Genomic DNA, 15999 nt, shown 5'->3' with positions numbered 1-15999 from the left:
GCCGGGGGTAACGAGTGATAGGAGCAACCCCAAGCACTCCGTACCGCCACAAGTAGTCCCGGGCGCGGGGGGAAGGATTCGCGCGCTCTGCCACCACGGCCGAAATAGTTCCTCTTTGTTCACGCGCGACGGCAACAGCACGGAGGCGGGTGTGCTTCCGCCGCCGCGCGGCCCCTCCCCCCGGCCCGGAGCGGCCATTCGGCGCAGGCGGAGCCCCGCCGGGGCGGGGATGGGGCCGGGGCTCTTTGTAGTTCCCACAATGCACCAGCTTCTCCTCCGCGGGAAACAAAAATGGCGAAGGGCCGCAGCGGAGCCGGGCTGCCCGTGAGGCGGGTGTGACCCCTCCTCCGCGCGGAGGGCCCGGCCGCGGTGCGGCCCTGGGGAGGGCGCTGAGCCCGCTGATTTCCCTGCATGCGGCGGTTGGCACCACTGGAGAGACCGAATGAGGTGAGGGCCGGGCCGGGCCGGGCCGAGGGTGGGGTAAGGGGGCTGCGGCTGCCCGTGCCGCCGTGCCCTGGGGAAGGGGAGCGGGGCCGCCCCGTCCTCGTGGGGGGGCGCGGGTTGCGGCCGCCTCCTGTCGCGGCGCAGAGGCGGGCGGGGCACCGGGGCCCCAGGGACGGGCAGGTCCCGGGCCCGCAACAAAGGGGAACGCAGGGCCGCTGCGGGGTGTTTCTCCTGCCGAAGCGATTCTGGGTGAGCGGCGACAAAGCCGCGGGGCGGCACAAAGGGGCGTCTCGTGGGGGCGAAACTTTCCTGCGCGGGACGTGGTCTGGCCGTGGTGCTTCCTGGCTCGGCCCCCCCGCCGCCCCCTCCCGTCAGCCTTGCCGTTTGAATTGCAAAAGAGAAGGGCTGATGCTGTTCTTGTACTTGGGAGGGAGGGACTCGGATGCCTCCTGGACGGGGGTCATTTTGGGAATATGAAGGACTTTATAGTATTGGGTGAATGAAATACTCAACCCCAAGATTCTGTTTGTTCCTTGAGTTGCTGATAAGATGGCCCCTTTATTTATTTATTTTAATTTTGCAGTTTAAAAAATCGGTTGCTAGTGATACTTGAAAGGATATTTAAACACCATCTGTTTTCCCATGTAAACAGGAAAAGCAGTCAGTCTGTACATCCCTGTCAGCTCCCCAGCACTGAGCTAAACTGTCAAAAGCGGAGTAATCGACAGAAGAAAATACTTCCTTTAATGAACTATTGCAGTTGAAAGTGTTGGCCCCTTACTGAATGTTTTGTCTCTTCAGGAAAAAATATCTCAAGTTACAGTTCAAAGAATTTGAGGATCAAAGCTTAAAGCCCGAGTATTTCAATAGTGAAGTATAAATTAATACATTTTACATCTTAATTCCCTTGGAAAGAAAACTGAAGAGGGAGAAGGGGAAACAAAGAGATTGAGACAGGGGAGGAAAGGGAAATGAGGAGTGAAGCAGTGAAATGGGGGAGGGGATTTCTGCTAGGAGCTACAAGCATAGGAGATGTAAGACGGTTCCTGAAGGAGCTTTATGGTTTTAAGGATGCTTTGTACAGCCATCCAGGTTTGGGTGGACAGAGCTACCTTGCTTTTGGCAAAAGTGTTTTTTCACTGCAAGGGGAAACTAGTCTGTTTCTATAAGGGTGGCTTCATGTGGCTGGTGTGCAATTGAATGCCAGATGTTTGTTTATATAGAGGTTGGATGAAGATGCAGCAGGCTGTAGGCTACACCAGTTAATCCTTATTTTTCATCCCAGAAGATCAGGTTCTTTTCAAGTGTGCATGTATATGTGTGCTTTCCCTCTGTCAAACATGGACAGTAAGTAGTATCTAATAAAGCCGGAGATAAATTTGAAGGAGGAAGTAATAATGTTTTTGATGCGTTTAAAAATGGCTTTTAAAGCAGGGGTGAGTAATTATTTTGGGTGGAGGGCCACTTACTGAGTTTTGACAGGCCATGGAGGGCCGCATGATTGGTATTATGGGGTAGATGAATATTAATTTTCTAATTTTTTTTTTTTTTTAGGGGCCCCACAGGCTGGATAGAATGGCCTGGCAGGCTGCATTTTGCCCACCCCTGTTTTAAAGAGTGTTTTAATTGATCTCTGCCTAGTACTTTAAATGTTAGATAACTTTACATTGTTTGTATTTTGTAACTGGAAGGTTATATGAAATTTAACTTATGCATTTAAGTGTGTGTGTGTGTGTGTGTAAAAAAAAAAAAAAAAAAAATCGAAGTCTCTTCACACTGGTAAGTACTGTGTCGAGTTTTTTAGTGTATATATTTACCAAACAAAAGCTAAATTAAAGAAAGTATATAAAAAAAAAAAAAAAAAAAAAAAAAAAAAAAATTATTTTATACTGACAGACTTATATTTTTGCGGGTCTTCCTTCCCTTTCTTGTGCAGAGTGCAAAAAAATTAAATTACTTTTCCTGGTATAAGTTGCACACATCGCTGAAGAGCTACAAGGGCAGGGTAGTACCCAAGACTACTTCTAACTAGCCTTTTGAAAATAACTGGATTTCAAGCATCTTTTTAGAAGGTGATAATTTGGTTGTGGGGGGGTGGTAAAGAACTTGTATTTGTCAGAAATGTTAAATTTTAATTTTTAAAGAAAATAATTGTTTATCAATTCCTGATAAGCTTGGATATGCTTTTAATATTGAATGACTTCTCTCATGTTGTCAGGTACACAAGGGAATTATTCCATAGAAAGATTTAGGGAATACAAGGGTGTGTGTGTGTTAAAAGAAAAGTGAAGATTGAGTCATCTTTGTGGACTCATACTACTGAGACAGTAAATGACCTTCTGTTTGTGGCAGTTTCAGTGTAGTAGGTACTAACACAAAAGGAGGTCCCTATTCAGAGGACATAAAGACTTACCTTATTTCCCTTTTCTAAACCATTTGCCCCACTCTAGTCTTTTTAAGTCATTGTGTACTGGTACCTTAACTTCTACCTTTCTGCTCTGTTCTTTTGTGTATGCAGTAACACAGGGATGGCCACTGTGCACTACAAGTGCCACAAGTAGCAGCTTTATGGCATCCAACAGATCAGTGAGGGGGCAGGCAGTATGGCACTGGACAAAGTAGTAAATTGGGCAGGGAGCAGAAGCCTGAGCAGTAGACTGGGTACAGGCGGAGGATGAGAGTGACACTTCAGCCGGTGTGCCACAAATCAGCCCTGTACCCTTCCCAAATGTTTGGCCCCCAGTTTGCATTGCCATATGATCACCCCAAAGTTAACCTACAACCCTAATTTTAAAGTAAATGGATTCACATGGGCTAAATGATACTAGGTTTTATATAAAGTTGTGCTCATTCTGTACCTATTACTAAATTGAGAAGGTTTAGACTTTCATTTTGAGTATCTTGAGGGAGAACATAACCAGAAAAGGACAGTTGTGTGTAGGGTAGTACTTATTCATCAGGATTTTAATTCTTTGTAAGCAGTTTCCTCATTGCTTGCTTCACATTCAAGTCTGTAGGATAAGTTGTTTGTTAAGGGTAGTTAGGTCTCTACCAGGTGTGGAGTGAAGGAAATTCCCAAGTACCTTAGTTACTAAAATAAAGGTAGAGAGTTCCCCATGCCCTGTTAAGGACAGTCAATTGCATCTAGTTGATATCAGTACTTGGTGGGATCAAGCTCTTTTACCATCCTAAAAAACAAACAACTAAAGATGTGTGCTTTGTATGAGCTCTAGGTGTTTAAATAGAAAAGAGAAATTTAGAACAAATGGCTGGCAACATTTAAGGCAGGCAGGGTTCTTTGGGTAGATGTGATATCTTTTATTAGACCAACTAAATAGTTGGAAAAAAGGTTCTTCGCAAGCTTTCAGGCACAAACACCTTTTATCAGTCATAGGGAGATTCTGCTTGTGGTACCCTGGCAACATTTAAGGCTTTTAAAAATAATTTCTAAGATGTTATAGAGCATGGTAGTTGGTTATGATCACAATTAGGACTAGAGCAAATATAACAGTGTAACAAGTGAGCTTTCCTGGGGCCAGTCCATATATTGGCATGACCACCTGCCCCACTTTTGATCTTGCCAACTAGAAGTAGTTGTTTATCATACAGGAGCCTGCCCATTTAATTGCCCTGATGCCAAGGGTGTATACACTGCTCCAAACCTCCCCTTACACAGTGTCCCATGCCTCACAGCTAGCATCTGTATCCAAACTCCCCAGCCTCTTAACTGAGCTATACTTGGCTTTACTAGGCCTAAACTTGAGACCCAGGTAAATCTGAGGACTCCTGAGGCCATGCCACCCATAGTGGGGGCTCAATTCCCTCAGAATTTGGGCTCCTATTCCCTCACTCACTCTTGGGCTCCCTGTTCTACCCCATAGCCTCTTGGTCCCCTATGCTGGGGCTCTCAGTCCCATCCTCCTGGAGCCTCTGCACCCGACTCCTCCTGGAGCCCTCAATCCCACCATCCTGGAGCCTCAGCACCTGGCTCCTTTATGAGCCTCAGGTTTCACTCTGTGGACCTGGGCCCTGTCTCTGGCTTCTCATGGCCTGGACCCTGCCTCAGGCTTCATCCCGTGGGCCTTGGCTCTGTGTTTTTCTGTCAGGGCTCCTTAGCCTTTCCCCTCCATGGGGTCACCCACAGAACAGCAGGGGCTGAAGCTTTCTGGTGCCCCATACTTACCCTTCCCTGGGGAGGCATAGGTGTAGCATTTCCTGGAAGTTATCCTGCCATAAGTAATCCCACCACACCATCCATTCCCAGCAGGGTGTAGATTATGCCTTAGGACCAAGAACCTTCTCCATCCCCATAGTTCCTGCCCTTTACCTCCAAGATGTTCTGGAAGAAGCAGCCTTAGCAAGATGATGTTATCTAGCTGGCTTCATGCAGCATCTGCCAGTTCACTATTGAGGGCCTGGGTTTATATGGAGGCTACTCAGCTCACATCCTCCAATCCAGGAGCCCTCCCTCAGTCATTTGACGGCTTGTCAGGCCGCACTGCACCTATGGGCTGCTCCACAACTTGCTTAGACCCCTTAAAGTGACAGGCACAACCTGTGCTCTGTCACGAACAGCAAGAGGAAATTTACTGCTATTGCAATTTGTTGTAAAAATCTCTTTTAAAGTAAGATGTATGTTCAGCCCATTGCTGTTATAGTAAAGTCTCAAACAATCAGATGCTTGTGTTCTTACTTTAGGAAAAAAAAACCCCAGTTGTACAAGAATACTATATTTATATAATACAAGCAAAAGTGACTAATGTACAGGGATCTGGGTTTTCCATTTACTGCAGAAAATGGAGAAAAACACTTATTTCTCCCTTTGCAGGAAAACAGGGATTTTTCATTTTAGTGGAGAAATCTGTGGATTTTGCAGTTTTGCAAAAAGCTCTCTGCAGACTGGCAGAGTTCCAGCCTACAGGGGGCTGGGAGGAGGGCCATTAGGCAGGGGGCACCATGTGCATGTATATGCACATGGCTGTCAGGCAGCCTGGAGAGCAGCTCTGAAAGGTAAGGGCAAGAGGAGGGATTGAGGCCTCCATAGGAGGGAGTTAGGCAGGGCTGTGGTGCATGGGGCCTGGGTCTGCAATAAATGGTCACAGGGCCCCAGCAGAGAGTGGGATGGGGCTGCAGGTGGCTCATTTTGGGGAGGAAGAGGGACTGCTCCCTGCTGCTGCATACTCTTCTGGGGGACCAGGGGGGCTCATGCCCCAGACTTGTGTGCAGGGCAAGCATGGGCTGCCTGCTGCAGGATCGGGCTTCTGCCCCGCTGCCCTCCCCTGGGGCCTCTGTAGCCCAGTGGGTGTGACCCAGTGGTGCAGGGCAGAGTGGGGCCACACAGGAAAGCTGCCTGCTGCTGCAAGCTCTGTGCTAGCCTAGCAAGGCATCCCTTGTATGCACAGCAGTAGTGGGGGGTGCCAGAGGTGTTGTGCCCTTTACTGGTTGCACCCAGTGGGCTGTGGAGACCCCAGGGGAGGGCAGCAGGGTGGGAGCCTGAGCCTGCAGTGGGTAGCCCACCCCCACCCACGCCCTACACACAGATCTGGGGGCCCAGGTCCCCCCTGCCCTTCCCCAGGCGTACATGCAGTGGTGGGGAGGGGGAAGACAGGATCTGCTCTGCTGTCTTCTGTCAGGCAAAAGAAGACTGTGTACTGGGGTCCCTGGCCTTATAGCTCTGGCAGCTGGGGGTTCCTTCCAGCAGGGCTGGGTGGGGAAGAGGGCTGTAGGGCACGTGGGGCATGAGCAGGGCTGGGGGGAATGTTGGGGGGTAGGGGGAGGAATTGAGGGGCATGAGGATGTGTTGGGGGGGGGTTGTCAGGAAAAACCAAATTCCCTGCTAATGTACTAATTGTGAACTAGTTACATTAATTGTCTGCAATCAATGAAATAATTGATCTGATTAGCTTAAGATGGACTCGCCTCTGGTTGAAAGAGCCAAACTGTGAATGTGTGCTTTATTTTCTCCTGAACTTAGTAAATTCTGGTGTCCTTAGGTGTTACATTATTTCGAGTCACTGCCAAAAATAATAATAAATCATTAACTTTTTTTATTCACTGTGTAACTATTTCATCAACTGTGAACTGAAGTGACTTCTCCCAATGCTAATTTCTGCTGCTTGTATTAAGGATTGCTCTTAAGAACTGGCCATGAGGATGCTTAAATCTTTCATTATTGATTTTGTTTGTTTGTTTGTTTTTTGGGGGGTGATAATGTCTAGCGAGCTGATGCACACATGTATTGCAGTATTCATCCTACATATTGTTCATATAATGCTTCAGCATAATATGTTCTTGACCACTAAACGCTACTTAACCCAAGAAGACCCAAGAAAAAGGTGATTTTTTTTTTTTCCTGTACCTTTGAGCATAATAGCACTGTATGCAATTTCAAAACTTGGTTCTTGGAAGGCATTTTTCCACCTTAACACTTGAGACATGTATGCAATAGAAAATGATGGATTAATCATGTATTTTATTTCGCTTTATTGTCCAGGGTGTTTCTACACACTTGTCTTGACAAACTTAAAAAGAAAAAAAATTAAAATATAGGAATTGACTAAAGGTCTTAACTTGTCTCAGTTGCTGTTTAAATTAGCCTCATCTTGCTAACAATGATAACCAGTCTTCATGTGGAACAGTCTTCCTGAACTGATCCATAAGGCCATAATTCCTCCTTCATGACATACCTCAAGACTTACTTCTGCTGTGATGCCTTAAAGAAATCCATCAATGATGACCTGAGTAATAGATGGGAGATGGGCTGCTCTGGACTTTCAGATTGCCTTGATTTATGTACATAAATTAATTCTTAGATGCATACAATTATCTCCCACTTTACTTTTTTAGGTTGTAAAATCTTTTGGTTGGGTCCACAGTAGGCATGGTTAACTCTGTATAGTTTCCAACTAGCACAGCTTGTTCCAGTTGTGCTCAAAGGCCTGTAAAATTATGTGAAGGATGGATGCAAGTACACCAGGTGCAGTAGTTTGCAAACTGTTCTGCAGAACCCTGGGGTTCTGTCATAGGTTGTCAGGGGTTTGTTCCGCAAAGAGACTGGGGGTAATGGCCGAGTCGGCCAGGAGGTGTTATGCTGCTATTATTGGACATGGTCCCCTGGTTTTCTGGCAGTTCACACAGTCCACAGAGCTAAGGGGATATGGATTCTGCAGTAGAAGTAGTAATACAAAAGGTGTTCTGTGACATTCAGAAGTTTTTGAAAACCACTGATCTAGAATATGGGCTGATACATAAATACTGATTTTTATCTTCTGTATTTAGCCTATGTAGAGTTCATAGTATGGTGGAAAATAGTCAAGTGTATACTGGAATCTGTGTTCAAATAAACCGTGCTGTGACTTAAGATGCTATTATGATAAAAATGAACTAAATTTCTTGCTAAATAACAAAATAGTATCTTAAAATTTCTTACATTTAATCAGTGACACTTCATATACTTGTCTTTTACTTTGTAATATGCTTAAAATTTAGCTTTTATTTTTTTCCTTAAGAAACAGGCCCTTGTGACTTCAGTCCTTAAAACATCTGTTTGCTTTAAATATAAAGAGTGCCATGTTTGTTCACCCTTGGGTTGCTGGGAAGGTGCGGTGGGCTTTGAGTTCTGAGGTGTCAGACCTTAGGGTCTTGTCTAAACAAACACCATTTTTTGTACTACTTCATTATTCTTGCACCCTGGCTGGGATCCTATTGATCTGAGGCTTCTGTTTTTCCTGTGCAGTGTTCAAGTACAGAACAGAATGACTGTTCACCATTCATGAGCTAATCAGTTCAGTCTAATCTAAATGATAGTTAAGTAAATACAACCCCCCAGCTATTGGCATGGCTTACATACTTGTAGAGCTGTTTGAACTTGTATACCTTAATTGAGCAAAAAAGACTGTCTTGGTCTTAATTACAATAAGCAATCAAACTACATCCAGAGAAGCAACTTGTACCACTTTGTCTTCACTATAAAATTCTACATCTCTCTTAAAATAGTCAAATGTCTTACAAAACCATGCATAGACTTAGCCTTGGTTGAAGGATTAAGGGTGTTAGCTTACTTTTTCCTTCTTTTTCCCCCCCAAAAAAAGAGTAGTCATTAACGTTAATTAATTTAAACCCAGGCTGTTCAACTTCTGAGTATATGGGGGCTGTGGGGCCATCCTCTCCCCCATGCTGCATTGGTGCTCCTGCACTGTGTAGGGTCCTCTGCTTCCCTTGAGCCCACTGACCATTGCTGCTCCCAGGGCCAAGGGTAAAAAGTAGAACCAGGGGGGAGGAAACTAGTGACTCCAATGACAGCAGCACTAGAACAATAGGAAGAGCAGTCCCTGGACCAGGAGCCTAGGGGGAAGCAGGCAAGCCCCATGGGGCTGAATGTGGCTCAGGGGTTACCAGATGAACAGCTGTGAGTTAAGTAGCTGAAGGACTAAGCTGTTTGTAGGCCACTTTTTACCTTTCCCTTGTCACTGCCAGCTTTGTGGTTACCCTGTGCTCTTTTACTTTGGCTTTTCCCTTTCTACCACTATCATCTGTCTCTCTTTTTTTCCCTCCAAATCTAGATTTTACTCCCAGTTGGTGGTATAGTGCCCTTAGAGGGGTGTAGTGCCCCTAAGACTGTGCAGGTGTTCAGAACATGATTGTGCATGCTGTCAGGGATCCTTTGAGCTTCCTGTCATTAGTGTTCAAATGCTCTTGGGGATGCTGATGGTCTGCTGGACTCTTTGACCTTGTAGTTCCAAGCTAATGGAGAATACTGGTGGTATTCTCTGGTCTACCTATTTGTGAATCCTTTGCCTGAAGCAAATTATAGTATTTTCTTTCTTCCTATGCTTTTGAACAATATGATTAAGTGCTGACATCTTAAAATGTAATTGGCATCTTAGTTGATATCTATCTGACATGAATAGTGTGCGACAGGGGCAAACTCCCAGGCCCAGTCACAGTACTGGCCTGCCCGCCTGTCTTTAGGCAGGTTGCCTGCCTTACTTTCCTGCCACACTTTGTTAAATAATTAGGATGTTATTTAGGCAGAAAGCTGCCCTTCATGTGCCCTGATGTTGAAAGGTGATACATGCTGCCCTACTCTCTTGAGTGGTTCCCATAGACCATCAAGCTTATCCTTTTACTCCGAGTGGCCCTGGGTCAGCCTCTTGGGTCCCTTCCTTGACCCTCATCCAAGTGGTGGCCTCTCAACTAGCCAAACTCTGGGCTGACTCTACCCTAGCCCCTCACTGGGAACCTCATGATTCTTGCCCCTCTTGGGGCCCATACTCTACCTTCTTGCTAAGGCCTGGGGTCTTGCACCCCTTAGGACTCAAGTGTCTCACTCCTGGCATGCCTGGCACTCCAGGGTCCTACACCCCTATAGGGCTCGGGTGCTTCTTTATAAGCATGCCTGCCCTCCCCTTCCTCCTCCCCCCTGTTCCTTTCTGGATGGTGGGGGTGGGGTTACCAGGTACCCCTACCGACCCGTCACTGGGGAGGTAACTGGCTTGGCATTTCTGGGGAACTATCTTGCCACTGACAGTCCCACCAGACTACCCTTCTCTGACAGGGTGCAGTTGCCAGTCATGTCCAGGACCAAGCAGGTCTACCAGCCCTGATCTTATTCCTTCTGGGTCTGAGATGTTCCTGGGCTGCTCTACCTCAATTGGGCCCTTTATTGCAACCAACTTCTGCTGGCTGCTGCCATCATGGCAGCGTGTATGCTGGCTAATGCCTACCCTCTTTTTTTCAGCAGTGATGTCTCCCCCACCCCAAGAGGACCTTTGATGTATTTCCAGGCCAGTCAGAGTGCCAGATGGCTCCATTGAGCCCTGACCGGCCTCTTGGTGAACCCTTCAACCTTTTGGTCCTGGTCCCCTTACATTGACCAGTCCAAGGGTCAAAAGTTAACTTAGCAGCTGCTGCTCTCCATGGACAACAGGTCCCCTTCTGGGCCCCATTAGAGAATGCCCCAGGCATCTCCCCTACCAGATCTACTCAGGGGCTTGCCTACAAACACTAAGCCTCTTCCCAGGCTAGGCCTTATTGTCTTCAGACCCACAGCCTTCTCCCTGGTGTTGGGACTTCACTGGGCCCCTAGGAACTTCCATCCCCATAATTCCTCCCTTACCTCCAAGATGTCCCTTGAGTAGCAGCGCAGCTTGGTGCTGTTGGTTCCTTGGGTGCTGGCAGCAAACTGGTGCTCCAGCCCTGAGAACCAGGATCTTAAAATGGTTGCCTCATCAGAGCTGGCCTGCACCTCTCTGCTGCCTGCTCTCCTTAAAGTGGCAGACCTGAAAGGTGCTCTGCCATCCACCTTCCCCCCCTAAAATGGTTCTTGGGGAAGGCTTTCCCTGCTGCTCACAAAGCAGTCTCCCTCACCGCCTGGAACAGCCCTTAAGTGGTGAGCACCCTGTTGGTGGTCCTCCACAAAAGGAACTAACATCTCTCAGCTGTTGTTTCAGCCTTGGCTAATGCTGGTACATACCTTTTGTGTTGCCATTGCTTGGATCCAATTGTAAAGCTTTTCTTTGCAACATACTTATTGAACTGCCTGCCTCTTGTTCATCTAGCTCTTTTGGTCATTGCCCAACTTTTTATTTTTCTTGTTCCAAAGTCTTTTTCATTTTACTTATTTATTTTTCCTTCAATGTCTGCCCTGTGAATGCTTAACTTGTTTTGAAATTGTCACTCTACATCTTTGAGAGAGTAATTTCTGGACAACACAATGTATTTAGATGAGATCTTTTATTGGATCAACCATATAGTTGGAATAGATTTAGGCAAGCTTTGGGGTATCTCGGTACCCTTCCTTGGGTCTCTTTTTGGCTTCTTTCCTCTAAAGAGCTACATGATCGTTTCCTGTTAGTGTGTGATTAGCTGGGGTATGCTGGTTGTTTGAATGCTATATTCAAATATTGTGCAGAAACCTTGGGTACATTTCTGGTGGTTCTTGCCTACGTGCTTAAGGGCAAAATCATGGGGTTTAATGTTAGGAAGGAATTTTTTTCCTGGGTCAGATTAGTAAGGACCCTCGGGGTTTTTTTGCTTTCCTTTATAGTGTGGGCATTGTATTTTTCCTTGGTCATCCACATATATTTTAATCCAACAGATTCCTTGCCATTGCAGAGGCTAAAAACATTGGCAGTATTCCTTCTCCCTTGCCACAGGAAAAGGAACACATTTTATAGCGTTTTTGTATTGGGGTTGGTTTTTAAATATAGGATGCTTTGAGGCTGTGGTTTCAAGAGGAGCCAGAGTGAACATTCTTTTGTACAAAGAGTTGCCTGTGAATGTAAGGGACTGTACTAAATGGCCTGGGAGGTCCCTCCTGGTACTATGGTCCTGAAAGAGCTGCTAAGTAAACTAAACATCCAGCATCCTGGCTTTCATGACTTCCTTGCTGTCCATGTACAACCTCCCAAGAATATTACAAATAATTTTAAAACCATGAGGCATTTTTATTTCAGGCTTATATAATTCTACTGCCCTAGTGTCACTTAAGGCCCATGTTACATTTAGGACACAATTAAGATGTTAATCACAGCATATATAGTAACCCACCCAAATGTTAAAGCCAATTTATGGTATGATAATGTAGCAAACATGACACAAAGTTATTCCACATATAACACGTGACATCTTTTGTGGCTCATCTGTCTTGCTTTAAACTGAACATTTGGTATGTATAGGCTAACCTGGGACAGATCCTGATGCTCACTTGAGCACAACTTAGGGGTCTGGAATTGGGCAGCCCTTGGATCCAGGGCACAGCTATCTTTTACCCAGGCTGCAGAAATGGGCTGGGGGGGAGCACCAGCTCCTGGATTTAGCATCCCTGCCCAGTCCCTGGAAGAAGATGTGGTGGATGCTATGAGCCCAACGTTAGGGAGCATCTCTCTGATGTTGGGCTCACTGTGCCTGCTGGGAGCTCCAGCTATACACCTGCTTTTCTAAGCATCTAGCGCACCCATGGAAGGGGCACCTGGGAGCTCCTAGCTGCCTCTGCCCCTCCCCCACATGGTGGGTCCTGGAGCCTGGGGATTTTTAAAGAGTACAGCTACCACTGTGCTTTTTAAAACTCTTGAGTGCCTGGACCCCAGAAGCTTACCTGGTCTCAGGCTCTCAGGAGACTTTGGAAAGCATGCTGAGGCAGGTTCCCTGTTGGGGAATTTTAAACTGTGCATCCAGAAGCTCTAGCCACACTGCTGTGAATTAGAGGTTCCCAGCAGGGTAAGTCCTTTGGCAGGGGGGTGCTTCTCTTCTCCTGCCCGCAGCCCAGACAGAGCTGCCAGGCATGTGGCTTTGACAGTCAGCTGATTGTTGACCTGGCCCCACAGACCCAGTCTTGAACTGGACCTTGGGCTGTTTCAGCCAGGGATGACTTAGCTGACCACTGAAGTGGGGACTTGAACCCACACCAGTGTGGTCAGGGCTGGGATGACAGTCATCTGATTTGAGTCCCTAGTATAGTCGTGGAGGTCAGATAAACCATCATGATTGTTGGCCCTAGTTTGACCTGCAGGCACTCCTGTTTCAAATTGCTGATACAGGGGGAGCCCAGTATTATGATCCTGGGCTTCCCTTGCAATGGCATGTGGCATGGTAGGAGCAATTGTTGGGATTAGGAATCGGATCTTGTGCCAGGAATTGGATTGTGCAGCAGGGGCCTTGCTGCCATATTGTACCAGGAGCTGGCCCTTTGATAGACCAACACTGTGCTTCACTCCTTTCTCTAAAGATGCAGACTGATTTATAAGTAATTAAGATCAAAGGTTGTATAAAAGGGGAAAATAAGCATCAGTTTGTCATTGGGAGAGGTAGATTGTTAATGGTGGTAAGAATTTAGATGGTACTCCTTGCTAACCAGGAGACTACATTTCTTTTACTGTATTTACTCAATTCCAAGATGAGGTTTTCCCCCACTATTCACATATGGAAAGCCAGCCCTCATTTTGAATCAAGTGTCAGACTGCTTTAGCTAAGAGCTGCAGGGAGTGGCTGTGCAGGGAGCCTGGCTTGGCTGGGGACAGTAGTGATGGCATCTGGGTTCTTCTTTCCCTTCCCTGCCTGGCTCCCTTCTTCCCTAACCCCACAACTCCTCTATTGCCTGGGAGCAGGCTGGAAGGAGGAACCTGCATGCTGCCACAGCTGCTCCTTGCAGTGTGGGTCAGGAGCAGTTGTGGGGCTCCCCCTGTGCCTGTGTCCACTTGGTGTTGGACTGCTTCAGTTGGGAGCTGCGAAGGGAGCCTGGCTTGTCCAGGGATAGTAGCACTGGTATGTAGATTCGTCCTTCCCTATGCAACTCCCTGCCACTGAGTGGGGAGGAAGAAACTGGGCAGAAAGAGCTGCTTCTGTCCCACACTGCAAGGAGCAGCTGTGGTACTATGCAGGTTTCTCCCTCCAGCCTGCTGTCAACCAGTGGGGGAGATGGGAGGGGAGATGTAGGGAAAAAGAAACCTACACATCACTACTGCTGTCCTTAGCCAAGCTGGGTTTTCTGTAGTGGCAAGCGAGAGCAGCTTTGGGGTTCCCTAAATGCCTGTCACCCTAGGACAGCAGAAGCATCATGTAGATTCCTCCTCCTATCTCCTGCTTCTCACAAGTGAGAGAGATCAGAGGGCCAGGGGAGGTGCAGGGAAGGGGGAGAGGACAGGAGCAGGATTTGGAGGGAGGAATCTACACTGCCCCTGCTGTCCTTGGCCAAGCGAGGCTGTTGTTCCCTGCAGTGGAGGTGAGGAGTTGCTTGGGGTCCCTGGGCACCTAGATTAGTTGACGGAGAATTGGTGCAGAGGCAGATGCTGGGGGATGCAGGCAGCTGGGATGAGGTGTAGGTAGGGGTGGGGTTCAGGCTGCCTGCTTCCTGTGCTGCTGGCCTCCCTGCCTCCTGTTTGCCCTGTCATTTGTACCCGCAACAGTGGGTTGGAGGGTAATCTTTAATTTTGTTCTTCCCTCCAACAGTTGGATTCTAGATATGAAAAATTATAACAAATATATAATTGCATGTCTAAAATCTAATTATTGGAGGGTTGTCTTGGATTTGCATAAATATGGCATTTAAGTATGATCACTCTTATCAACACTATTATTATCATTTACTTTTCAAAATCTTTATATTAAAAAAAATTAAAACAAAAGGTGAAAGTGTATTAAGAGAATACCCATATCAACACAGTTTGAACCCCTGCCAATACTCTTCATGTGGTTATACATTTAGAACTAGCCATCTGTCTTCCCACTTCACGGAATACCCACTTGTGGACCAGTTTATGATGCACTGGATCATAATTTTGTTGCAAGATGAAGTGTCTACGTTTGAAGGACACTTGTGTGTGGATAAGGAACCAGAAGAGTTGGAGGGTACCAGAGTTGTGCTGCCTTCTGCAGTTCTTCAGGGTTGCCATCTTGGCCTGGTCCTGCAGGAAATTGGCAGGGTAGATAATGCATGGCTGCTTGGTATAGGACAGAAAAAATGTATGCAGTCCCAGAGAAGTTTAAGTCCAGCTCTAAGATGGGTGAACATACATTTACTCAGATAACTTGTATTTTGTTTAAAATATGGTGAAAGATGGATTTCTCATTTTTCTTTGTGGTTTGTGTTAGGTTGAATTTGGACAGCAGCTTGAAATGCACAAAGATTGCAGTTTTAAGATTGTTAAGGTTTTCTGTAAACCGTTAAAAACATTGTCCCATATACAAGTTTATCAAATAGTTTTAATTTTAAAACTTGATTTATTAAACAATGGACATGTATATGATTGTAGTGAGTGAATTGTTTTTGGTTACTGTGTCTTGGGGGCTTAAACTTACTGAAGTCATATCCTGTTTCATAGTTTCTAGGGTTGGAAGAAACCTGAGTAGATCATCTAGTCCAACCCCCTGCCATGGCAGGAAAGATTACTGGGGTCAAACGACCCCAGCAAGGTGATCATCTAGCCTTCTTTTAAAGACCCCCAGGGTAGGAGCCAGCACCACTTCTTCTCTTGGAAGTTGGTTCCAGATCCTAGCTGCCCTGACCATGAAGTAGCACCTCCTGATGTCTAGCTTGAATCTACCCTCTGCCAGCTTGTGACCGTTATTCCTGGTCACTCCTGGTAGTGCACGGGGGAACAGGGACTTCCCCAGTGCCTGCTGGTCCCTGCTGACTAGTTTGTAACAGGCCACTAGATCCTCCCTCAGCCTTCTCCTGTGGAGACTGAGCAGGTTCAGGTCCCGTAGCCTCTCCTCGTAGGGCCTGCTCTGCTGTCTCCTGATCATGCGAGTGGCCCTCCTCTGGACCCTCTCCACGTTGTCCCCATCCCTCTTGAAGTGTGCTGCCCAGAACTGGATGCAATACTCCAGCTGCAGCCTGACCAATGCTACATAGAGGGGGAGGATCATCTCCTTGGACCTGCCTGAGATGCATCTGTGGATGCATGACAAGGTACGGTTGGCCTTCCTGACTGCATCCCCACACTGCCGGCCCATGTTCACCTTGGAGTCAGTGATGACTCCAAGATCCTTTTCTGCCTCTGCACTGACAAGAAGGGAGTTCCCCAGCCTGTAGGTATGGTGCCGGTTGTTCCTCCC

The 15999-nt window shown here is 46.9% G+C and overlaps 1 protein-coding gene across 1 annotated transcript in view; it reads left to right on the top strand.

Moving 5' to 3' along the window:
• The first annotated feature begins 260 nt into the window (after positions 1 to 260).
• Positions 261 to 15999, top strand: part of MTF2 (metal response element binding transcription factor 2) — a 37287-nt gene continuing 21548 nt past the window's right edge. Inside the window, exon 1 of the mRNA XM_019530600.1 lies at positions 261 to 447. Within this exon, the coding sequence (XP_019386145.1) occupies positions 443 to 447 (5 nt within the window). The 5' untranslated portion in view covers positions 261 to 442. The remainder of the gene's footprint in view (positions 448 to 15999) is intronic.

Source organism: Crocodylus porosus, unplaced genomic scaffold (genome assembly GCF_001723895.1).
Source record: "Crocodylus porosus isolate Cpor-Errol unplaced genomic scaffold, CroPor_comp1, whole genome shotgun sequence".
Classification (NCBI taxonomy): domain Eukaryota; kingdom Metazoa; phylum Chordata; order Crocodylia; family Crocodylidae; genus Crocodylus; species Crocodylus porosus.
The sequence above is the reverse complement of the archived record's forward strand: the minus strand, read 5'-3'. Positions and strand labels throughout refer to the sequence as shown.